Source organism: Heteronotia binoei, unplaced genomic scaffold (genome assembly GCF_032191835.1).
Source record: "Heteronotia binoei isolate CCM8104 ecotype False Entrance Well unplaced genomic scaffold, APGP_CSIRO_Hbin_v1 ptg000047l___fragment_1, whole genome shotgun sequence".
NCBI classification, from domain to species: Eukaryota; Metazoa; Chordata; class Lepidosauria; order Squamata; family Gekkonidae; genus Heteronotia; species Heteronotia binoei.
Genome location: NW_026799982.1, coordinates 292,231 through 318,651, shown reverse-complemented (window position 1 = coordinate 318,651; position 26,421 = coordinate 292,231). Strand labels below are relative to the sequence as shown.

The 26,421-nt window shown below is 40.9% G+C and overlaps 1 protein-coding gene across 2 annotated transcripts in view; it reads right to left on the bottom strand.

Moving 5' to 3' along the window:
• Positions 1 to 26,421, bottom strand: part of LOC132590489 (fibrillin-2-like) — a 314,238-nt gene that overhangs the window by 21,374 nt on the left and 266,443 nt on the right. The window contains exons 40-44 of one of the 2 annotated variants that reach the window (XR_009556697.1): positions 25,942 to 26,067; positions 25,652 to 25,704; positions 24,768 to 24,896; positions 23,653 to 23,772; positions 22,221 to 22,279 (exon numbers count right to left, since the gene is read on the bottom strand). Coding sequence is in view for 1 of the 2 variants with exons in the window: in XM_060263396.1 (XP_060119379.1) it covers positions 152 to 277 (126 nt within the window). In the remaining variant the exon portion in view is untranslated. Of the gene's footprint in view, positions 1 to 151; positions 278 to 22,220; positions 22,280 to 23,652; positions 23,773 to 24,767; positions 24,897 to 25,651; positions 25,705 to 25,941; positions 26,068 to 26,421 lie in introns of those variants that run through there. The other variant, XM_060263396.1, reaches the window with a different exon arrangement.

The following is a 26,421-nucleotide window of genomic DNA, read 5'->3' as shown; positions in this document are numbered from 1 at the left end:
GCCTTTGTAAATGTTTGAAGGAATTCAAAAGCAGTGAATGCAGATTTTGTATTACAAGGCTTTAATTTGCACATTTAGTGGGGAAACGTGGGAAGTTAGAGGACAGATTTCATTTAAAAAGTGTGAAACATAATAAGGTAGTAATACTTACCTATACAAGATGTACTACTAATGTCAGTGGTGTAACCAACTTTACAAAAGCATCTGAAAGAACCCATAGTATTTATGCACTGTCCATGTGTACACAGGCTTGGCATGACTTTACATTCATCAATATCTGTGGAAAACAAAACACATACGAAAATATTTTTTTCCTTTTAGTTAACAATTCATGCTAATTTTTTGAAATGTAAATAAAACCAATATTTACCTTTTTTGGACTATTTGATCTTTTAAAGAAGTTCTGAGAATTTATTTCTGCTACAACCACCAACTACATAGAGCAAATACCAACTACTTCTTGCCAAGCATGACAAAACATATTGGGGCCTAATAACAAAGAGTGGCTCAGACGTCCTGCGAAACCATGACTAAGTACAACCAGTTGATCATCTGAATATGGGGCATCCATTAACTATTCAGCTAGTATATTAATCAATTAGTTTTAACTATGCTTTTGTGTGATGTAGGAATGCTGTTATCTTGGCTTAATTCTGACTTATTCTCTAGAGTTGTTTCATACATTTGAAATTTGCAGGAATACCTGGCCAGAATTAGACTCCCCACCAGCTGAGGAACCAACAGCAGTTGCAGGTGGGAACCCCTTTGCCTCCTTTGGAAAAGGAAAGAGATCGGGTTCGGGTGACATATAGCATCAAGGTGTTGATGCATGGGAGCAGAACTGACAAGGATTTAAGGAAGGTTCCACCCCACTCTTCCTCTTTCACAGCATGCTAGGCAAGAGGCAGGATAGGGACAGCTCTGGCGATGTTGGTGAGGACTGGGCTGCAGCCCACCCAGTTTCTGGCATGGTGGCAGTGGCAGCCTCCTCAGTGGTCATGGAACAAGTCAGGAGTAATTAGGGCCTGTTTTAACCCCAGTGTTGGGGGTCTTTGGCATAAGGGGGCTGGTGTGGTAGTGGAGAGCAAGGCTGATGCGGGCCTGCTTAGGTGAGCAGTATGGCTGCATCTTGGTGGCTCCTTGGTTGTGGAGTGGAGCATTAGGGCCCATTTTCTCCCCACAAGGGGGGGGGGAGGAGTTGGCATGAGGGGAAGATGAAACCAGATGATCATAGACAGGGACTGAGTCTGCAAGCAGGCAGTGCCGAACTTGGGGTACCTGAAGTGTTAGGAAGATCTGGGAAGGATTAGTGATAAAACCACACAGTCTTTAGGCAGTTGAGCAGACTGTCCTGGAGGAGTAATCCCCTTTTTCTCCCTCCCCCTCCCTCATTCCTAAAGGCAGGAGAGACTCACAGTCCTTTTCATGGCTTGATGGGCCATGAATGTTTCTGCTAGATTGATACCTGGCATGGCTGCCCTTCTGTCAAGTGGAGAGTTGGGAACCAAATGCCTGGGGGAAAACTGTTCCTCTGTTCATGCAAAGAGTGCCTTTTCATGCTGGCAAAAGTCAAGCGGAGGGGCCTGAGTATGCACTCATATTTCCCAGATATCCTGCCTCTGGCCAGGGAGGTTCTTTCACAAGGTATGCATTATATGTTTACTTTTATATTCCACAGCAGTTTTTCAATAGACTTGGGAGGGGAGTTATCATGCCACAGTCATGAAAAAGTTAAAGCTGAAGTTGAACCAATATCCTGAAAAGACTATGCCATTTAGTGCATACACCTGGATGTGGAACTTCAGAAACAAAGAGGACAAGATGGAGTGGATGGGCTAGAAAGAAGAGTTAGTTAGACTGGTATTCTTTTTAAAACTTTGTTTTGTAAAGCATTTCCCCTAATTTTGTAGAAGAAATGCGTACAACAGCAGATAAAAAAGGATTCAAACTGTGTGCCTTCCAGTAAGTGTAAAATAATAGGGTTGCCATGTCTGCAGGGAGGGGGTAGGTATTTGTGGGTTTCCTGCATTGTGCAGGGGGCTGAGCTAGATGACCCTGGAGGTCCCTTCTAACTCTATGGGCGTTTTCGCACTGACCTTAATCGGCAGCGACGCCCCTCTTCACCACGCAGGATCTGCGCAGATTTCGCACCAATTGCTGCGGAGCACCCGGAAGAGCCGCAAAGTCCCGCGGCTTTTGCGGCGCAAATGGAAACTGCCAAAAACCAGTTTCCATTTGTGCCACAAAAGCCGCGGGACTTTGCGGCTCTTCCGGGTGCTCCACGGCAATTGGTGTGAAATCCGCGCAGATCCTGCGCGGTGAAGAGGGGCGTCGCTGCCGATTAAGGTCAGTGCGAAAACGCCCTATGATTTTTCACTGGCCACCAGAGTGGGGGCAGATGATGGATGGGTAGGGCAGCCATATTGAGGTTGGGAGATTCCTGGAGATCTGGGGATAAAGTCTGGGTGGCAGAGTTTCCAGTCTAGGAGATTCCTGGAGTTTTGGGGTGAAGCCTGGAAGGGGGACAGTTTTGGGAGTTGATTCAGTGGGAACGCAGTAACAAAGAAGTAACCCTCCACAGCTGCCTTGTGCTGCAGGGGAACTTAATTTAATTGTCTACAGATGAACTATAATTCTGAGAGATTTCTAGGTCCCTCCAAGGGAACTGAATTTAGTGGTGAAGCATGTCCATTCTGAATAATGGTAGACTACATATGGTTTTATATCTTAAAAAGTGAAAGTAGAGGTAGACATTTTCACTATTTCACCCAATCATGGCAACAATTATTAAAATACTATTTCTGGTGTTACAGCTGCACCATACTAGTAATTTACCTTCTGTCTTCCAGTGTTAGTTCTCTGGCATAAAAGTTGTTTTGGGAAATTGGTGGCAAAGCTGCACTGTTCATAAACACTGAATTTCAATTCTTTTGAGAACCCACAAAAAGCCTGGCTTGCAAAATTACTGAGGAGGGGTGGGAGCGGGTAGCTCTTTCCAAAAAGTTGCCTGGGCAGGGGTTTAATGAGTTTGGGACTTGTAGGGTTTAACAGCCTACAAGCCTGGCTGCTTGCTCCCGTTCAGCAGCAGGCCCCCCCCCATGACAGCCAGTACGTCACAGGAGTTAGCGCTTCAGAACGGAGTCTGCCAGATCCAGGTTCTTGCTGTAGGATTTTGGTCCAGTCAGACTTTCAGCCTAATCTACCTCACAAAATTGTTGTACAGATCAAAAGGGGAGAGGAGAATGATGTAAGCTGCTTTGTCCCCCTGTGGAAAAAGACTGAACTTTTCCTAGGTAGAAAATACAGGGAGGGGGGAGGAGATGGAAAGCTGAAGTCAGAGGGGGAGATAAAGGTAGGTTGATGTTTGTCTGGGAAGGAGATAGGGTTGCCAACTCGTGATTGGGAAATTCCTAGAGATTTGTGGGGTGGAGCCTGGAAAGGGTGGGTTTTGAGGAGGGGAGGGACCTCAGACTACAATGCCATAGAAGCTACCCTCCAAACCAGCCATTTCCTCCTGGGGAACCATTGTTGTCAATCTCCAGTTGAGGGCTGGAGATCATTCAGAATTACAACTGCTCTCCAGACAGTAGACATCAGCTTCTCTGGAGAAAATAGCTGTGTCATTGCCAAGCATATGGCTTATACTCAGTATTAAATGTTAAAGTTGATTTTTTTCTGTAGAATGCTTTCCCATGTAATTGCATATCAAAGCCAAAGAACCATCAAGCCCGCTAACCTCCCTTTTCTCTCTCTCACCTTTGAGTAGCAAATGTAGGAATGTAATGCTTTGATAAAGGGCGCCTCCCGGAAAGTTTCCACACCGTAGCCATTGAATGTATGCCTGGGATCCGGGAAGTTTTAACTACAGAGATAGCTATGTGTAGATATGCAGCAATTATGTCTTTGAACTATCATTCCCAAAGCGCTTTGATGGAACCCTTAAAGCTTTATGCCTTGCAATACTTTGTATCACTTTCAAGGTGCTCCACTGATGAGCAACAATGGATTATCAATAAACTAAGACTTTGTTTTAAACAATCACTTGGTTATCTGAAATTTCCATGCTTGACAGTCATTATACCCTGCTGAGGTTGCTTCCCTCCTGTTTTGGTCCTTGCTGTAGAGAAAGACTGTAGGTAGAGGCTGCAGGGAGTGGGGAGGAGATGGAAAGCTGATTAATTCCCCTATAGAAAATGGTCACCTTGAGAAGCAAACCAGATCACGCTACAAACTCACATTGATGCTAAACGGTGCAATGCTGAATATGACTGTAAATGGCAGCAACAATGCACTGCAAACAAAAGGAATGCTGAGCTTCAGTGTCTGTGTGACCATTGTCATGCCCCTGCACTCTCCATAATTATTTTTCCTTATCTCCATTCTGGGCCTCTTTCAAGTCTTTGAGCCACCACAGCACCATGATGCCACAGCAAACTGATGTTGAGTGCCCAAGATTGGGACACTTGCCCAAAGCCTCTTTCTAGAGCCTGTTGTATTTATTCTCACAGTGGGTCTTATTCCTAGTAAAACATAAAAGTTTTTTTATTTACTTCTTCTGCTTGAAGGAACATTGCCAGATTTTGTGGGCATGTAATAAATGCTCAGAATAAAAGATCATTCAGCAAAGAATGGGAAAAAAACTCAGTTCTGCCCAGGGCATTTTTTGTAGAAATGCCCAGCAGGAACTTATTTGCATATTGGGTCAGACCCCCTGACACCAAGCTAGCTGGAACTGCTTTCCTGTGCATTCCTGCTTTAAAAAAGCCCTGGTTCTGCCAAACAATACCTCTTCCATCAGTGGTGTACCCTGGGCCATGAGGACAAAGTTTCTTGTAGTGAGTAGTTCCAGGAAGTGGGCAAAGCTCACACTGATGGCCCCAGCCTCTTCCTCCATCGCAGCAACACTCTGACTTGGTGACAAGGTTACGGCTACTAGATGCCATTTGACACATTGTCTGTAAGACTTCAGAAAAGCAGAAGCCTTGGCGGTTATCTGTCAAGGAATAGAGGTTAAGGTGTAAAATTAGTACCATCAGCTCTTATTCTTATGCATCAACATCAGGGGTCATTTTGTAGAAAAAGAGGTGCTGGAACTCATTAGCATCTCATTTGCATATGCATCACCAGAAGGTGTACTAAATTTTATCAACTCAGCATCTTCCTTAAAAATACTTCTTGAATTATAATTGTCATAATAAAACCCATCATACTTTTAAAATTACTTTCTCCTATGTGGCCACAGTGGCATGATGAAGATTTCCATCTGTCTGCTTTCTATGTTTTGATTATGTTAAGTCTGGGGACTAAAGATTACCTGTGGACTATTGTGGGTGTTCCAGCCTGGCTCATTGGAGCCATACTGACCGAGCTTGGGGAACTGGGAACAATGGGCAGCAGGATCCAAATACCTGCTGCCTGGGACCAATCATAGGGACCCGGCCGATTTGAATGACCCAATACCGTGCTTGCGTGAAAACCAAGAGTTGTATATAGTTCAGACCCTGTTGGCCATTTCCCAATCTTGCAGTGCAGCCACCTACCATCCTATACTCAATAAAGAGCTTGTTATCGATTCAGCCTCGCCTTGTCAATGCATAGAACCCACTATATTATAGATTATTTTCCCATTTTTGTGGGAAAAAAATATTAGAAAGTTTGTCAAATCTTAGACATCAGCAAAATTCTCATAAGGGGTTTGAACAATGGAGCCCAGAAGCAAGTATTTGGGGAGGGGAGTGAGAAAGAAAGAGCACAATAAAATTTAGCAGTTCCAGAACTTTGCTCCTGTGAGCTCCTGCCCAAAATGAGGCCTGATCAACATAGTAATTAAACAGAATTCTAGAAGGACCTCTGCCATGATGGTGGTTAGAAATGGTAGAAGGTGGCAGAATGAGGGCGGTTGCTTTTTCAAAGAAAGCTTTTGGGCATCGTGTGGTCCTAAATTCTCTCAATGATGTGGATGGCAAACACTGAGGTTAAATTTCCTTACTTTTATGGATTTAAATATGTTTCTGCAGTGTTAAAGTACAATAGATTACAATGAGTAAAGTTGTAAGTATAACATAAAAATAATAAAGTAAAATGTTAAATAAGAACATTCTCATCAACCCAACTAATCCTCTGAGTAAACTATGGGCATGATAACCCATATTTGAATGTAGCATCTGAGAGTGCTCAAAGAATACCCTTTATATTTTCTTTGTTTACCTTGCTACAATTACACATAAACAACTGTCTTTCATGAACAAATACAAAAGCATGGATAAAGAAACAGACCATCGTTCATGATTAACTATCTTATCTATTATATTATAGATCTATAATAGATCTATCCATGGATCTTTAGCCAATATTGTCTTGCTTTGCTGAATGTCCACCATATGCTAAAATGTTACATCTGTGCTTTGCAATTCCAACATTTTCAATTATAACTCTTACTAATGTTTGCAGTTTTTTGGGGTGTAATGAAACATCTAAAAACATTTTATACCATTTCCCCTTTTACATTTGGGACTCAGTAAACTTAATTTCTTTAGTCCATAAGTTTTCCCACTGGCTCATAGATAATTTCTCCAAAACTTTTTATCCATTTAATCATGCAGTCTTTCATTTGTTCTGTTGCTGTTTTATATTGCATTAGCATTTTATATACTTTTTCTAATAATGTTTTAAGTCTCCTTATGTGGTGATGTGGTGGCTAAAAAGGCAAATGCAATTTTGGGCTGTATCAACAGAAGTATAGTGTCCAAATCACGTGAAGTGATGGTATTGCTTTGCTCTGCTCTGGTAAGACCTCACCTGGAATATTATGTTCAGTTTTGGGCACAACATTTTAAGAAGGATATAGACAAGCTGGAATGGGTTCAGAGAAGGGCAACGAAGCTGGTGAGGGGTCTGGAGACCAAGCCCTATGAAGAAAGGTTGAAGGAGTTGGGCATGTTTAGCCTGGAGAGGAGGCAGCTGAGAGGTGATGTGATCACCATCTTCAAGTACTTGAAGGGCTGTCATATAGAGGATGGTGTGGAATTATCTTCTGTGGCCCCAGAAGGTAGGACCAGAACCAGTGGGTTGAAATTAAATCAAAAGAGTTTCTGGCTCAACATTAGGAAGAACTCCCTGACCATTAGTGCGATTCCTCAGTGGAACAGGCTTCCTCAGGAAGTGGTAGACACTCCTTCCTTGGAGGTTTTTAAACAGAGGCTAGATGGCCATCTGACAGCAATGAAGATCCTGTGAATTTAGGAGGAGGCATTTGTGAGTTTCCTGCATTGTGCAGGAGGTTCGACTAGACGACTAGATGACCCTGGAGGTCCCTTCCAACTCTATGAGTCCTGTAATTAATTGTGCATAAGCCATTTTCTGTCTTAAGCAACCTCCCTCTTTTGCTATTTGTTGTTTATATTTAGATACCACTTGGATGTATATCAGGTACTGGATGTTTTTTCCTTCATTCTGGACTTCCTGCCAAGTCCCAGCATGTAATTGTAAATTATATTATCAGTTTTTCCCCGATACTTGCATCACGGTAGGCATTGATTGGAAATGTTAATGGCAAGGTGGGTGGACTTATCGTATTTTTACATTGAAACCATATTTTTAGTAATCCATCCCTCAAAATATGACTGCCATCTTGTTTTTGAATAATTTTCTGTGACTTCTCAATCCATAAATAAGTGTGGAATTCCTTCTTTTGTAGCAGTTATGTCTAATTTAATATTCTTCAAATTTGGATTCGTAATCCAGTCTGAAATCCAAACCAATGCAGATGTTTGATGATCTAATTTAATATTCAATACTGCCAGGCCTCCTCTTTTTTTAAAAAAATTCCATATTTTAAATCTTACTCTTGGTTTCTTTCCATTCCCATATACAATTGTTCATCATTTTCCACTATTTTTGGAATCTTCTATGTCAGTTGATATCTTTGGTAAAATGTTCATTTTAATAACAGAAAGTTTGCCTCGCCATGAGATTTTTAATTTTTTCCATCTCTGCAATTCTTTAGTAATGCCTGCCCAGCTTTTTTGATAATTGTCTCTATACAAATTTTTACTTCATGTTACATAGATAGCCATGCATTTTATTGGGTTTTTTTTTGGTAACAATACATCCTATTAATTTCTTTTTGTTTCTTCATTAGTTGTATCTAATAAGACTATCTTGGTCTTCTTTTTATTTGATTTATAACCAGAGGAAGTTCCATATCTAATCATTGTGTATTTCGAAAAACTGCTTGGGTTTGTTATTGACATAGCTTTTCATCTTATAGTCTTTGTTATCTTCCTTTATTCTAGTAATCCTTTTATCTCGTCTGATTTTATTGGTCAATATTTCCATTACTAGAATAAATAATAGCGGTGATATTGGGGTCCTGTCGAATTCCCTTAGCTATCTCAATCCCTCCTCCCCCCACACAAATAAAGAACCGTTTACTAAAATTCTGGCATGGTAATCAGTATAAATACTTTGAATCTAGCTTAAAAATGTATTTCCACAATTCATATTTTGTAATACTTTAAATAAAAATGGCCAAAGCACATTATTCAAGGCTTTCCTCCGCATCCAAAAACATAAATGTCATTTCCCCACCTTTTATCTTAGAATATTCAGTTGCTTTCAGGAGATCTGATGTTGTCCTTCATATATCTTTTTTGAATAAATCCCATTTGATTTTCATGGATTAGTTCTGGGATGCACTTTCTTAGTCTCTCGGCCATTATTGTTGCAAAAATTTTGTAATCTACATTTGGCCTATACGATTGTGGTAATGACACCCTTTATATTTTCAAACAAACAGTTCTCTTGCTTTTCTAATTTAATTAGTTTTTCTCAGGGCTTTTTGGTAGAAAAAGCCCAACAGGAACTCATTTGCGTATTATGTCACCCCCCCCCCCCTCGAAACCAAGCCAGCCAGAACTGCACTCCTGCTAAAAAAAACCCCTGGTTTTTCTCCAAAAATGTGGTTGTTGAAAGCACAGAAAATATTTCTTCTATTTTGCTTTAGCAAACAAAGTTGGCAAATACATCCTTTATGGTATGCTTATTTAACAGAATATGAAAGAACATATTTCCTTACCAATGCACTCGGTTCCTGATGGGCTTGACTGGAACCCTTCATTACATTCACACCCATAACTCCCAATAATGTTGATACAGCGACCATTTTCACAGATACCAGGCTTGGTGCGGCATTCATTTTCATCTTTGCCATAAATGAAGAAACCAAAAATAAATCACAAATATACTGTTACAACTGCCAGAATATTAAACTGTGCTAAAGACAACAAAAAACAGTTTAAGATATTTACACTGCAATCCTATGAACAGTTACTCTAGTCTAAGCTGCTTAAATTAGTAGGCTTAAACTGGAGTAACTCTGCATAGGATTGCACTTTCCACAAATATGTACTAAAACTGGCTATATTTTTTTGCCTGCTATGTTCTTTACCTACAAAATGTTTAAGCTGCTGTGTTGCTCCCACCCTTCCTCTGACATAGGAAAAGGTTCAATTACAAAAACCAACCAACCAATCAATGCAGGTTCTGTGGGGAAAGGACAAAATTTCAACAAGTGAAATTGTTGTGAAGAAAGCAAAAATATACAAAAAACACAACAGTTTCCTAAGAATTAATATTCAATGCAGGGGGAAGAACTTACTGAATGCAGGAGACAGAGCCAAGAAGTAGTGATTGGATTTATACCCACCCTTCACTAGCTGGAGGATTTAAGAGTGTCAAACACGCGGCCCAAGGGCTGAATCAGGCCCCCAGAGGGTTCTTATCAGGCCCTCAAGCAACTCACTGTTGTCTGCTTCCTTCTCCCTCTCTTGCTTCCGTCTTCATTATAACTTGCTTTGCCAGGAGCAAAACTCCTCCCTTAGGGAGGAAGTGGGGGAAGGAGAGTTCTCTCAGTTGCACAGAAGAGCTACTGAGCCAAGTCTCTCTTCTTTCTGTTGGCTGAAACTCAGCAAACCAGTGAGGTGGATTAGGCTGTGTGTTTCTCTGTTTATAACTCCCTGACCTGGCATTATATTTTATGACACACATGGCCTGGCCCAACAAGGTCAAGATCCAGTCCTAGGCTTGCCAATCCCCAGGTCCCAGTGGGGGTTCTTCCGCTTTTCCAGGCTTCTTCCCGCCCCCAATCAGCTGGCTGGCGGGAGGAAGCCCTGCCCCCAGAGGACCATGTGCCTTTTCACCTCAGGAGGCTTCAGTCTCTGATTGAAAGGCTTCCTCTTGGGATGATGTGTCTGTGTTACTTTGAAGAAGTTGGCAGCAACTTGTGAGTAGAAAGGCCAATCCCTCGCTTCAGAGTCACCAGAAACAGGGTTTGTGGGGGGGAGGGAAACGTCTGCTGAGCACTTCATTATTCCCTATGTGGAGATCGATTCTCATAGGGTATAATGGGGAATTGATCTGGAGGTTTTGGGGGCTCTGGCGAAGCTGTTTTTCGAGGTAGAGGCACCAAATTTTCAGTATAGTATCTAGTGCCTGTCCACAAAGTATCCCTCAAGTTTCAAAATGATTGGACCAGGGGGTCCAATTCTATGAGCCCCAAAAGAAGGTGCCCCTATCCTTCATTATTTTCTATGGAAGGAAGACATTTAAAAAAGTGTGCTGTCCCTTTAAATGTGATGGCCAGAAACCCCTTGGAGTTCAATTATGTTTGTCACACCCTTGTTCCTGGCTCCGCCCCCAATGTCTCCTGGCTCCATCCCCAAAGTCCCCAGATATTTCTTGAATTGGACTTGGCAACCCTATCCAGCCCTCAGAGCAAATGAGTTCAACATCCCTGGCTTGCAATATTCTTTCCCTTCCCCTCTCCATAACAGACACCATGTGAAGTAGGTGGGGCTGAGAGAGCTCTGACAGAAACTGCTCTTGAGAAGAACAGCTCTGTTAGAACTTGTGACTGACTCAAGGACACATCAGTAGGTGCATGTGAAGGAGTGGGGAATCAAACCTGGTTCTCTCAGATAAGAGTCCATGCATTTAACCACTACACCAAACTGTGTCACAAGACAAAAAGTGGGTAAGCAGAAGTAAGAGATCTAAGGAACTTAGACAGTTAAGGAAGGGGATTATGGAAATAAGGGAAACAGAAACAAGAAATTAAGTATGATTAAGTATAATTAATGATGCAGGGGACAAGAGGGCCAAGAAGATTAAAGTCTACTGATCTGAAATAACCAGATAAATCTACAGCTGCAGGCTTTCAGTAAACAGCAATGTTGACAACTGATCAAAGGTGGGCAGGCTGTAACTGAAGCAAGTTTCTACAAGTATATAGCCAGTCTGAACTCTCTCTTTTTTGTTTTGAGAATTCATGGGGAAAACACACATCAGTTCTCACAAGTAGTTTTAACAGGTTTCTAAAGTTCAAGGAATATTCCTTCAGGTAACCTAACAAAACATACCACATCACTTTCCTTGTTACTAGAACACTGTACTGCCTTTATCAGTTAGATGTTTTCAGATTCTCATGACAGCCTGTGAAAATAGTGATTCACAATTTTAATTCCTAATATTATAAAATACAAGTGGGGGACTCACAAGGACTTGCAAGGAGCATCTCATTTCCCCCTGTATCCTCCTCTTCATTATTTCCTCTTTCCCTCCTCTTGGCAGTTCACATTTCCCTGCTTCCTTCTCTCCTTCCCACCCACCAAACAACCTTTTATCTGCCCTGAATCTTTTAACTATATTTATTATTTGTTTATTTCATTAATTCCCCACCTTTCTCCCCAGTGAGGAACCAAAGGAGCTTACATCGTTCTCCTGTCCTCCATTTTATTTTCACAACGGCTGTATGAGGTAGGTTAGACTGGGTGTGTGTGACTAGCCCAAGGCCATCCACTGAGCTCCCAAAGCACACTGGGGATAAGAACCTGGGTTTCCGAGATCCTAGTCTGAAACTCTAACCGCTATACCATACTGGCTTTCAAGTGATGGTTGAACAGTAGTGAGCAGCTGGCCCTGTCAGTGGTTGCTGTCAGGCCTGGCACAAATGAGTTTTTTAAAAAAAATTTTAATTTATATCCCGCCCACCCCGCCAAAGCAGGCTCAGGGCGGTTTTCCCTTAAAGAACAAAACAGCCCTGGAAAGGGCTCTGCCCATCCCTCGGTCTTGTACTGACAGAAATCAGTTTGAAGACTGGCAATATTGTTGTGGTTGCCCAGTACCCCCACAATGGCCACTGCAGAGGACATTTGTTTCTTAATGGTACAGGTGTGCTGCTTCTATCATTTTGGGGGTGTATTTCATTTTAGATTTCAAATTTTTTTTTGGCAAACCTGTTTTTTTCCCTTAGGTTTGTTGAAAGAGCTATCCTGTCTGTTTATGCTCCCAGTCTCTGGATTTAAGCATTCACAAATGGGGGCATGCTCAGAATTAGATATATTGTTATTAACTTCCCAATGGCTAGAATCCAACAATGAGTTTGGCACACTAGAGTGTAACAGATTCAAGTTTTCTTTATCATAGTTTAAGAGAACTGAGCATCTCTTCTTAATACCTACCCATGCAACCTTCTCCATCTGGTCTACGAGTCATTCCAGGGGGACAAATACACATGAAGGTTCCAATAAGATTTTTGCACATCATGCCTCTTGATTCACAGTCATGGAGACCTTCTGCACATTCATCAAGATCTTTTTTAAAAAAGAAACATATGTGAGGTGATTTATGTGATTTCCAGTGTGTAGCCACTGCTGTTCTAGCTACTGAGAGAAGAACAACAGTTTCTTTTTTATGAGGTGGGCAATCTGGATCAATGCCTCCATTCAAAAATAGGTGGTCAGGAGTAAATGCAATACTTAGGTCAGTGATTTGTTGAATGCGCTGTAAGATTTCCCCCCAGAAGCCAAATACTTTGGGGCCAAAACCCCAGCAATGTAAATAATCACATTGTTGACCACATTTCTTTCCAACAGAGAGGTTTCACTGATGGTATTAGATGTGTTAGCTTCTTTGGAGTCAGGTACCATAGTGAAAGTAATTTGAATGACTATTTTTATTTTTTGAGGACAAACTGCAGAATTTCCCATGTTTTCCAGAACATACTGTGGTTTTGGGATGCATCAACATTATGTTTCTGCATAAGAAAGCTAACATGTGTCATACTCATGGAACTGATTAAAAAAAAGTCTCTATAGAATCTTGTTCTGACCACTGAGTAAAAACTGATACGTTACAAAAAAGAAGTAATTCAGAAAAGTTATCAATATCCATAAACTTCTTTAAAAAGCTCAATACCTTTGCACATCTTTTGATCTTCTCTTAATTCATAACCCATTGGACAGGTGCATTCATAGAAACCATATGTATTTATGCAACGAAAAGCACACAGCAAAGGGTTTTGTGCACATTCATTAATATCTATATAGCAAGATAAAAGAAACCACACAAATGTAAATACTTTGAAGCATATTTTAATAGCCACTAGTGCAATTTTGAAACAAAGCTTAGTGTATTGATTTAGTGAAATAATGAACTATTAATACCATCTCTCTCATGTGTAGAGGACTCACATGGAAAAACACTATCACAGGGCTTCATGAATTCTTCAATGAAGCTGGGAAGAGAGGGCAGCAGGAAGAGGGGATCCATCAAAGATTATCTGTCTTCACAAAATGAGCAAATTTGGCTTATTCACTCTTCCTGATACATCCACCCCACCATACCAAAAGTAGAATAGTTACTTTTTATACCTGCTTTTCTCTTCCCTAGGGAGTCTCAAAGCAGCTTATAATTGCCTCCTCTTCCTACAACTATGGGAAGGTAGAAGTTGATGTGGCTGAGAAAGCTCTGAGAGAACTGTGATTGACTCAAGGTCACCCAGCAGGCTTCATGCAGAGGAGTGGGGTGTCAAACCAAGTTGTCCAGATTAGAGTTTGCCACTCTTACCACTATACCATGCTGGCTCTCTTACGGATCTCTGACTCTCAACAGCAGCTTTGAGGAAATTTCATGGGCTCGCTGCATGAGAGGGAAAGATGCTAAAATCACTTGTACTAACTATGTTTTTATGTTCACAGAAAACCTTATATTCAATCCTATGTCTTCCCCTTTACATTCATACTAAAACTGTCTCATTTTGCAACTTTCAATGAATATATTGTGATCATTCAACTCATACCAAAGCTGCCATACTTGAATTACCAACCTAGTCTAATCTCAGAGACCACACCACATATTGGTATTTATTAAGTGTTTTTTATTCTATTATTTTCCTAAGGAGCTTGGGTAAGGGCATATGGTTCTTCCCTCCTCCATTTTATCTTAACAACCATCTTTGGCCATAAGAAAATGACTTGGACCAAGAACACCATGAGTTTTTCATGACATGAGGGAATTTGAATCCGTATGTCCACACACTAGTTTAATACCAAACTACTATGCCGTATCACTTTCATTTGCTCCATGCACTTACTAAATATTGTCTTTTAGCTTCACTCTCACATTTTTCATCTCAGAAGTATGACTATTATGCTGAAATAACTAATCAAGTTTGACACAAATATTTTTACAGGGCAGTTAATAATTCCAAAGCTTCCTGAGGGGAAAAATGGGGGTGGGTGACAGACCGGATGTCTATCCTAGTCAGGGGCAACCCAACGCCCCATGGTGCCCTAGGTGCCCCCCAACATCCTGCGCCTCCTCTCCCCACCTCCTTACCGCCTTCAGACCCCTCCGGCCTGCCAACGCCACCCTGCCGCCATCCCCTCACCGCTGCCGTGCTCACTCCCTCCTCCCCCACAAGCTTACTGTGAGTATAAGCAAGCCCTGCTGTCTACTCACAGCCCGTGCCTGAGCACTTTGTTAAGTGATGTCTCTTAACAAAATGTGCCAGCATGGGCTGTGAGAAGCCAGCAGGGGTTACTTTTACTCGCAGTGAGCTTCAGGAGGGACGGAGTGAGTGCAGCGGTAGTCATGGGGGGGCTTGGGGGATGGTGCGGCAATGGTGGGCCGGAGGGGGCTAGCGGCGGTGAGCTTTGGGGTGAGGGAGCGAGTGCGGCGGTGGGGGGCAGTGGTGGGCCAGAGGGGGCTAGTGGTGGTGAGCTTTGGGGGGGAGGGAGGGTGGGGGGTGGCGGCGATGGGCCGGAGGGGCTAACGGCAACCATGGCAGTGGCAGGGGGGAGGGAGGCAAACTAGGTACTTGCCTGAGGCACCAGAGGGGGGGAGAGCCCAATTTGCCACCCCCTGCCTCCTGACGCCCTAGGCAACTGCCTAGTTTGCCTAGTGGGCAAGCTGTCCCTGATCCTAGTGTAGATGTCTATCAGCTCTGAGTTACAACCAACAAGATGCATGTTCTGATACACATTCCAGTATGCATTTTATGCACAACTCAATTGATAGTTCACTCCAATGCTGCACATTAATCTATGCAACCATTTTTAAGGTTGGGGGAACAGAACAATTCCATATGTGGAAAATGTCATACAGACAAAAGGATATATGAGATATTGAAAAAGGAGGCACTCTACAAAAATAAAATAAAGAACACAAATCTCTTCTCTCTGCTTGAGGAGGTTATAACAGTATCTAAATAAAAACTAAGGATAGGCTAGCAGCCCAAATTTAGTAAGAAGATAAAATAAATCATAATTTACCTTCACAATTCATCATTGGCCCAGGTTCAAATCCATCAAGGCAATTACATTCAAAGCTACCAATCACATTGGAACATGTACCATTTCCACATGGATTACCAATTGAACATTCATCAGTATCTAGGATGTAACAAGCAAAACAAAGTTTTGAGAAGTGGTAAGCAAGACAAGTTCATGAACTTTAAGGATTTTCCATATAGTAGAAAATTAGCACATACCTATACAATGCACTCCAGTGTAGTCTAGTTTGTACCCCAAGGGGCATTCACAGCGGAATGATCCATCTGTGTTTATACAATGACCATTGGAACAAATGCCTGGGCTTTCAAGACATTCATTGACATCTGAAAAGCAGAAAGTAATGTCAAGTGTTTTATACTCTCCTGCTATTCATTTTGTAGTTCTGATTAAGGCAGTAAAAATACAAGTTATGAAACAGTAACAAAATCATCTTCTTCAAAAATTAAAATGAATGTTTTTCTCATGCCAAAATAAAAAATTACACATAAGATATTAACAAAAACATTTATGACAATATGTTTTGCCACTTTAAGAAACAGAGGCATAGAACTGAAGTCCATCAATGCTTTTCTTCATATCTATACAAACTTGTGATGTCCTGTGGCAATTCTCCACTGGGGGAAAAGTAGGGAAGAAACATTTCTGGGATAAGCTTATTGCTGTCTTCCCCTGACCAAGAAAGCCAGTTTTGTTTTTTAAAAAATCATCAAGGCTTTACATAGAATATCGTGCAATAAAGAAAGAATTTAAAAATGTTTAGGAGTGGTGCCAAAGTACAGCAGTACCTTCACGTGTATCATCAATCCCAGGTATAGTTCCATGACCAAATGGACATAAATCCTGGAATGCAACTGTGCAAGAACAAGTTTGAATCAACAACTTATACTCACAAAACCCCCCAAAATATCCATAATGAAACTGTTCACTACAGGAAATTGAAATAGAAACATTGTACTCTAGCTTTACTAAAAGAGAGGCTTTTATCTTTTTTTCTTATATAAACTAATAAATGCTAATGAAATCAGCAACTGTTGCTATGACAATTATTCCATCTTTAATGTAAGACAACAGGAATCACTTGCAAACTAAAGCCATTAACTGTACAGGGTTTTGGAGTGAAACCCAGGATGACCAACTAAGCTTCCACAGTTAGCACAGTGAACAAAATACAATAGGCAAGTTTATTACTCTGCACATGTATTGTCCCTCCAGTCGCAAATAAAAAGGCAGACACAAGAGTTGGGATTAACTAAGGGCCACTTTATTATTTATTTACAACAAAGGCCCACTAACACCCACCTTGCCCTGTGCTGAGTGAGCACCTCATGCCCCAAATGAGAGCCATGGAACCTGGCTCTCACCCAGTTGGCAACGCAACAGGCAGCTGCTCTTTAAAGGTCCAGCCTTCCTGGGCCACAAAGCCCGCAAAAGGCTAATGCTTTTCAGAGCAGCTCTGAAGGCTGCTTCCATTCCCCACCCCAGACCACGAAGCCTGCAAGCAGGTTCTGAAGAAGGTACTTTTCCCCCTTTAAACCAGGCAGGCTTTCTCTGTTGCTCACCATGTCCAGTTTACCTCTTTTCCCCAATCTGCCCTCACTAATCAGTGACCAATCTAACTATCAGGCTCCATCAGCTCCATAACAACATTCTACTGTATGCAGTGTAAGGTATCCCAACCTGCCAAGCCAATCACAGAGGAGCATGAAAAATTCCTACCTGGCCCCAAAAGTGGCGAACAGCACAGCCTACACATCATACAGGACAGGAGGGTGAGCCAAGCACGAGGCAAGAAGAGGGTGAATGAAAGGAGGAGCCAGGTATATATACCTTGCTAGCTCCCTCCTCCTCTCGCTTACCTGGCACTGGGACACTTGCATCCCACATACAGCCTCCTCCTTCTGGTGGGCAAAGGCAGCCCCACCCACAGGTGCCTTTTGGCTCCATGGATGGAGGAGCTGTGATCCATCGACTGTGGATACCATTCCTGAAACAACTTCCTTGTAATTGTGAGAAGCAGAAGTGCTGTAACTCATTTATATTATTCCTTTTTCTGCCTCCTCTTGAAAACACTAAGGGTTGAATCCTGTCAACAGATCCATGAGTGTGTATGGGGGTTTCAATTCCCTCCCTCCCAAAGCAGCATCCAAACTGCCTCCTCATGTGTTACTTAGAAGTGTCTCTTCTCCAACAGCAGCCGTTTTGGGGGGGCGGGATTTGGGATTTCAGTAGGAGGATGGAAGAGAGAGAGTCATGCTCACAGGTGGATATCCTGCCACCCACTGTAAATTCAAAAGGATTTAGATCCAAAATGTTGGTTCCAACCTTCTTCTTCCTTTGGGCACAGCTCACAGGGATAGCCCCATCCTTCGCCAGGCATCTTGCTGCAACAGCATTTTGCCTTAGTGGTATTAAAAGCCTTTGGTATGGAGCACATTCCATTCTCAAAGTTAGTGAAACAGAAGCTCTGCCGAGTATCTAGAAGAAAAACAAAATGACACATAATTACATTGAATACTTGGATGGTTAGGTTAAATTTGAATATTCTGAATTACAGGAATGAATTAATATAGGCTGAACTTGTTGTTGTTTTGTTACTACTACTACTACTAACAACAAAAACCCACAACAGCAACAATAATAATAAAAAATTAAAACCCAATTTTGCAACTGGAAGGAAAAGCCCTGGCACAGGCAATATTTGAAAGACACAGAGAATAAAGTTGATAAAAACACCTGGAAGTGGCTCCAAAATGGGCACTTGAAGAAAGAAACAGAAAGATTCATTCTAGCTGCACAAGAGCAGGCACTTGAAATAAATATTATGAAAATCAAGATTCAGAAGACCAGAGATGACAGTCAGGGCTTCCCCCCCCCTTGGGAAATGAAGTGAAATGGAGTTCTGAAACCTATTCATGGAAATAAAATTCTCAAAAAATGTTTAAAAGTTCATGAGGGGCACCCATGTGTTTCTCCATCATTTCCCTCTTGAGAGTTCTATCACCTCTTTTTTTTTTAAAAAAAGCCATGATGACAGTAAATGTCAACTTTGCAAGACAAAGGATGAAACACCCAATCACATGGTCACTAAAATTGCTCAAACTGAATATAACAAAGATCATGATAGAGCTGAGCTCTGTTGCACTGAAATCTTTGCAAGAAGCATGGATTATCACCAGACAGAAATTCATAGGAGACCAAACCAGACAAGATCATGGAGAATAATGAAACAAAGATCCTTTGAGACTTCCGGTTACAAACAGATAAACACCTGGAGTATAAGATCCCTGATGTCACAATTGTACAAAAAAGAAGAAAAGAGAAATACGGTTTGAATCACTGACACTAATCTCAGGAGACAGTAGAATAGAAAAGAAAGAATGGAAGATAATAAAATACCAAGGTCCATTCTGCATACACAGCTTACTTCTGACTTTCACTGGAGTCGAGTCAATTGGGGTTTACTTTGAATGCTGTGCTTCCATTCTGCATCTTTCTCTTTCTCTCCAATTTCTATAGAGAAGTGCAGCGTAAATATTCTACATATCAATGAGAAAACATGGATAGTGTTCTAGGCTTGGTTAGTTTCACACTGGGTGTGTCTTTTGAAATAGGAGATTCTCCCAGATGAATTTACTGTGTGGTTGATATTAGTGCCCCCTTCCCCCTTTATCAGTAGTCAAGGAGTTTGCTGGAGGCAAAAAACCCACTGCCAGGCACTTTAAAAATTTAGTGAGAGTCAATGCTGACCACTTGGCTGGAGAGGGGGGAGGTGGAGATGTCAGTGCTTTGCAGCCTGAGTTCCCCCCATTGTTATTTAGAAATGACAAAAGGGGAAGACAATGGAGCAGACTTTTTAAAAAAAGGCTGCTGCTGCCACAAAGTAGGTTCCACAGCATTATCCTCACATTTGAAATGTTTGTGGTCGGAGTCAATTTAAAGGAAACTTTTTTCCCAAAATACAAAATAGCCCAGCATCTTAGCCAACCAAGCCAATTTACTTTCCGAATCTCCTGTTTCAAAAGTCATGCATATTGTGAAATTGACCAATAAGAACAGATCAGTTAGCCTGCTAGGGAAGGGGAGGGGGAAAGTCCGAGGAAATGTTTCTGCTTTTAAAGGCTTGGAAATGAATTAAGAGGGGGAAGGGGAAATACTGCTCTGAAAAACCACTCTTGGAAACTATGGAGATACAGAAAAGTGATGGCAGAATGCTGGGAAAAGGATGTGAAAGGAATTTCAAAATCCAATGGGAGAGTGAGGTGAGTGCGCAAATGAATATGGAAGCAGGTTTTTAAAGCGTCGGAGGTGGGAGGTGAGAGCAGTAGTAAACACAAAAGCAGAAAGGGCCCAAGACCTATGAACAGAGGTGGAGTGCCTCTGGAAAAAGAAAGTGACCATGATACCAGTTGTCATTGGAGCCCTTGAGTCAGTACCTAGAAGTCTCAAGAAACACCTGGAAATTTTGGGCATTGAGCAAGTAACACCAGCTCAGCTCCAGGACAGTGCTGCTTGGAACAGCAAGAATCTGTAAAGATACATCTGCAGTTTCCAAGAATTTGGCTAGATCTCAAATTGCAGAAAACCACCTACCACTACTACTGCAGGGTGTAATTACTACTGCTACTAATTTAGCAAAGCACTTCATTTCATTCTGTCACCTCAAATCACACCTGCAGGGTGTAATTGCACTGACCCATTTTTTAGGATCTGCAGTTTTTAAACTCTTCTAAAAATCTGCTTCAAACCCTTCTAAAATTCAGATATTTCTTAAAATGTTGAGGTTTTGAGTATGGTTGCTCTGCTCTTATGAAAGTTTTTTTGGGGAGGGGATCTTTCTCAACCTGCAGCATATGTTTCCTTCATGATTTTTGTGAGCTCTGAGATGTGAACAGGAATCTTATCTCTTTTACAGTGAAAAGAAAATAACGTATTGTATGCAATATTGTGTGCAATTTTTCTGCTCAACAATGCATACAAGGGTGCTTATCAAGAAATCATACTATTATTTGCCATCAAGTTGCAGCCGATTTATGGCAACCCTGTAGTTTCCAAGGTGACAATGAAGAGGTGGTTTGTCATTGCCTGCCTCTGCATAGCAACCCTGGTACTTCTTGGAGATCTCCCATCCAAATACTAACTGCACGGCCTCCAAGACAGACAAGACAGAGCTAGCCTGGAATATCCAAGTCATACTATACCAATAAAAACAATGAAACAGGCAGCAGGTAATACCATTTAGTGAGAAAAAAATGTTGCCCAAAGGAAACGAACAAAATTTAGCACTAGTAAATTATCTCAGAGCAAATAACAGAAATTAGAGTTCATGGAATGAGTCTCTCTTATCCATATAATATAAAAATGAAAATACCAAATGATCACGTAAACAGAATATATTTCATATGATACTTAAAACAGTGGCAATAATTCTAAGGCCTGAACAAAAGCCCAGGATTGGATCCCTGTCATCCCAAATCATTGAACCCCTGCAGCGGCCACCCCTACTGAGGTCAAGCAAATGGTGCTCCTCACCCCCTGTGAAACTGTTGGAACTGTCGGAAGTTGGCTGCTCAAAGCCAGATGTGGCCACCATGGACCTAGTTCACTGGATGGGGCAGGAGCAAATGGTTCCCACTCCTGAGCCAGCTGTCTGAGCCCCAGATGGGGCATGCATGAGAAGACACTCCATGCTCTGAACAAGTCAGGCATGAACAATTAACTGGTCTTCCTCTTCTTTTTTCCAACCTCTGTTGAGAGGCAGGGCCACAGGTGGTCAACACACAGCTGCCCGTTTCATAAGCCTGCTCCTGGATTAAAGGACACACCTGTTTAATATTTCTGGAGAGGACATTCTATAAAATTGGTTTAACCAGGATGCTTAACTTCCAAAGGAGGGGCAAATCAGGGAAGGGTTTCCAATGAAAATCAAAACAGATAAGCAAATTTAGAACAATGGCAGTCTTTAGTCTGACCATACTTTCTGCTCTCATTCTGCTTTCTGCTCTCATCCCAAACGTGGTCTTCCACTTTAAATTTCTATATGGCTGTATGGCTTTTACCCATACAGCCAAATCTACTTTTGAGGAAAAATAATCTTGTGTGAAAAAAATTGCCATAGCACTAAAATAACCTATGCTTTTAATATGGACTTAGCTAAGCAAAACTACAAACAAGCTGAACTTGTCAAAAAAGATAACAAAGACAGAGACTGAATTTAAGGACAGCATAACATCACTCATCTTCTACTTTAGGGAAACCCACCCGGAGGAGATTTATTTATAGTGCTGTCCTAAGAACACTATCCTGGGAGTAAGTCCCACTGAGTAGATCTGAGTAACATTGCTCTGTTAATCTCTAAAAGATGACATATTATGCAATGCTGTTATTTTTCTTTTATTAATGACCCCATGTGAGTTGCAAACTCATGGGGGATCCCAAATTGGTCAAATCATTGTTTAATGAAGGTTCTTTACTCATGTATTGTATTGGTTGATTATTATGACTATTACAACCCAAGTGCTTACCAAAACATCTCCTGCCATTGTCAGATATCACAAAGCCTGTAGGGCAGATGCACTGGAATCCTCCTGGAGTATTAGTGCAAGATCCAAAGAGACAGATATTGGGATCCTCATTGCACTCATCAATATCTGGGGGGGGGGGGGGGAAACCATTAGAAATATTCATGACATTGTTTCCTTTCCTTTGCATTTTTTCTAAGACTCCCAAGAATTCGCTTCAGTCAAGCACAATATTTGCTTGAGAGGCAAATCAGAATATTTTCTGTTTTTCTGTTCCTGATTTGGGCAAGTTCCTATTTTCCTCTTGTTATAATGCAATTTGCAGGGGTCATTTTTGTAGAAAAATAGGTGGTGGAGCTCATCCAGGGATTGTTATGCAGCTGCACCTACTATTCAATGGACAAGGCGGGAAGGAGGAGGCAGGGCTGGATTAACAATTAGGCCAAGTAGGCACTGGCCTATGGACCCCCATGCTTTTAGGGGCCCTGGGCCAAATCCCCCTCCTTGCAGTCCTCAGAGCCTGCATGTGCAGCCAGCAACTGAGCCGCTCTTTGCCCAACTTGCTTGGTGTGGTTGCTGCTGGTGTTGTTGCCAAGTTTGCCTCTCTCTGCCTCTCCCCGCAGCTTTGCCAAAGGGGCTTTTGAGAATGTACCTGCAGGCTGCAGTGGGGGCCATGGGCAGTTGGGTAGGCGATCTGACTCTGAGATAATTTGCAAGGGGGCCCCAAAGATTTTGATGGCCTAGGGGCCTCCACAGGGTTTAATCCAGCCCTGGGAGGAGGTGGAACTCTCAGAAAGGTTCAGGAGATGTGCTCCTGTGAGCTCCTGCTGAATCCAAGGCTGGGCAATTTGTATTATAGTTTTATAGCTATATATTAATTCCCATTTTATTTCAAGAAATAAAAGCAGATTTACCATCTAGAAAGAAGTCAGATCAAATTATTCATTACTAGCACATGTATCCCTTTGATGAAATAAAGAATGTTAAAATTTTGCACAAATACTAATTTTTTTTTATTTGCACTTCAAACATGTATGTGGTTCAGAATCTACTTACAGCTTACACATAAAACTTTATGAGTTTTAAGGCATATAAACAGAAACTATTTCTTATACGAAGCTGATAGAAAGTTCCCTTTATCCTAGGCAGAAGAGTTTCACTGCTGTTAAAAATACTTTTTAGCTTTATATGCAATATACTTCTGAGTAACTTGAATGTTTGCCAAAAGTGACAATCTGTTTATACCATTTTGCTAGACCTTTTCACTCAATTACTGGAAACAATTGATTTTGTGAAACCAAGCAACCGTTTTTTCTGTTTGCATTAATAAAAACATCAAGACTTTGTTTTCTTCATCACAACAAAATCATGCCTTGTCTAGAAGTCACTACATCTATAAACACAAAACTATACTTAAAATTTCATTTTTATCAGTTCCATTACAACAGTGCAATGCTTTGTTAGTATGTAAATCAGAAACCACCACCTAAAAGCAGCCTTACCAATGCAGCTTTCACTTTTCACTTCATATCCTGGTGGGCAGATACATCTGAATGATCCTTCCAAGTTTTGACATGTTCCAGGAAAACATGAGCCAGGAAGTGCTATACACTCATTTATATCTCAATAGAAAAAAAAAGAATTTGAGAGATTCTGTAATAAATACTAATAGGCCGGAGAGGGGGGTTTGTAGCAGGAACTTATTTGCATAGTAGGCCACACACCCCTGATTTAGCCAATCCTCCTGGAGCTTACAGTAGGCTCTGTATTAAGAACCCTGCAAGCTCTTGGAGGATTGGCTACATCAGGGATATGTGGTCTAATATGTGAAGGAGTTCTTGCTACAAAAAAAGCCCTGCTAATAGGCATAAAATGCATATGTCATAACCTGGAGTAGCAATTTTGACCTCCACTCCCATATTTCTGCCTCTTTTCTGTTAAGTAACTCTGAACCTGTTTGTATATACCTTTCTACTGATTTCCAGCACTGCCATCATCAACAAAGAGCCACTACTGAGAGGATCTTTCTTTTGAGGCAGAAGCTCATTGGGTCGATCATAATGTTCCTGAAGCTAGAACCTAACCTGCTTCAGGTCCCCTCATATCCCTTTGCATGGAATTCAGGTACTCATCTTGGCTTACAAAGAGCTATACAGGTCTGTGAAAACATGAGCCAATCCATACTCAGGCTCTGGTTCAGGTACAGGTTTGTGCTTTAGCTGCAGTATAAGTAAATTTAGAGCTTTTCAACAATTTAGCTGCAGTGGTAGTAATTTTAGAGCTTTTCAACAATTTCTTGACATTCCCATGCATACTTTCATGTCAGTGAGCCTTTCTGAAATAGGACTTAATTCTGGTTAAATGTGCATAGGTTCTGTTCACTTCTGAAAATGAGATATATTTTACATCTATCACATATTTGATATCATATTTTAGTATAAGTTTCCGTTCTCAGTACTTGATGCCAGATATTCAAACTATCATATTCCTCCTAAGAGCATCACTGTTTCTAACACCACTATTGTAAACTATTTAGAAGAAAGTCCCATTGCTTTCAATGTAGCTTACTAATGAGTAAACACATATACAGCCATGGCTTGGTTAATTCCATACATACCAATGCAATTCTTGCCATCTGGAGTAAGTTCATAACCTTCATAACATAAACATTTGAAAGAGCCAATTTCATTAAAACATCTCCCATTTCTGCACACCTGACCAAAGAAGGAACTGCACTCATCAATATCTATAAACAAGCAAGAGAAAGTTAAGCATTTCTAGTGAGGTGTCTACAAAATGTAATATATATACAGGTTCAATTTGCATGATATGGGATGAATATATTCAATAAATAATTTTATGGAAAAAGACAAATCACAGCAAGTAAGGGAAGAGATGCTTGTGAATACATTTTTTCTTCCTACAAAGTTAGCAATGAAGGGGTTTCTATTTATGTTACAGTGGTGTACTGTACCACTTTTGTGCTTTTGTAGAAGTGCAATAATTAAAAAAGCAATGAGGGAGTAATTTATTCAGGCATTTTTTTGAGCAGGAATGCACAGAAATGCAGTTTCGGCTGGTTTGGTATCAGGGTGTGTGGCCTAATATGCAAATAAGTTCCTTTTGGGCTTTTTCTAAAAAAAAAGTCCTGTGTGAAACAATGGTGATGCCAGGGTATGACCTAATATGTAAATGAGTTCCTGCTGGGCTTTTCCTACAAAACCCCCCTGAATTTATTTAATTTTAAAAATAGATGTATACATCTTAAAGATTTTGATGTTTATAAATTTCAAGGATACACAAAATTTGTTCTCTCTTATTCCAGAAAATTTGTTCTCTCTTGTTCCAGAAAATAACCAGACCAGAATTCAAGGAATAATAACAGAACATAACTAAAGGAATCCCCACCCATCTCTAGTTTTTATGAAAGTTCTTACCCATACAGTCATTATTATGAGTTAGCTCAAACCCTGGATAACACAGACAGTTATACGATCCCACCGTGTTTTTACAGGTTCCATTTCCACATGGATGTCTTTCACATTCATCAACATCTACAGAGAGAAGAAAGGGATTGTTATTTGTATAAATAGCAATGAAAACTACTATGTTAATGTTTTCTTCTTTTTTATATCATAGTTTCATGCTACATTTAATCGCCATATATATATTTTCGGATATATAATATTATCAACTCTGATCAGTTCCAAACATTTTTTTAAAGTGTCATTTAGTCCCAAACGTGCTCTCCCACTTTAAATTTCTATATGGAAAGTATTTTCTTTACATACCCATACACATAGTCTGATCATAGGATGCCTTAAAACCATTATCACAGATGCAGTAATAACTTCCCTCTTTGTCCACACATGTGCCATGACTACATACATTAGGAATTTCTTGGCATTCATTGCGATCTATATAAAAAAATGTAAAACACATGGTATTAATCCAGTCCTGTTCAATTTTGGTTGCCATGGTACCCAGAAAAAGACCAGCTATGCCACTCTAAAATGCTTGGTCTTGGTTTAACAACAATTTAAATATGATTAATTAGACCCTGTTCAGTGAATGCTATCTTTCTCCTCACATGACTCATGGGACAGCTGGTATCTATTTCTTATAGTTTTTGAATTTGTAAGCACTTTTTGGTTTTTGAAATATCAGTGCCATCTTAACATTTTCCTGGTCATTCCTTTGTTTTATAACCTCTACAGATAATTTAACAGAGGGAATGTAATCCTGGCTGGATTTCTCAGCAGCCTACTGAC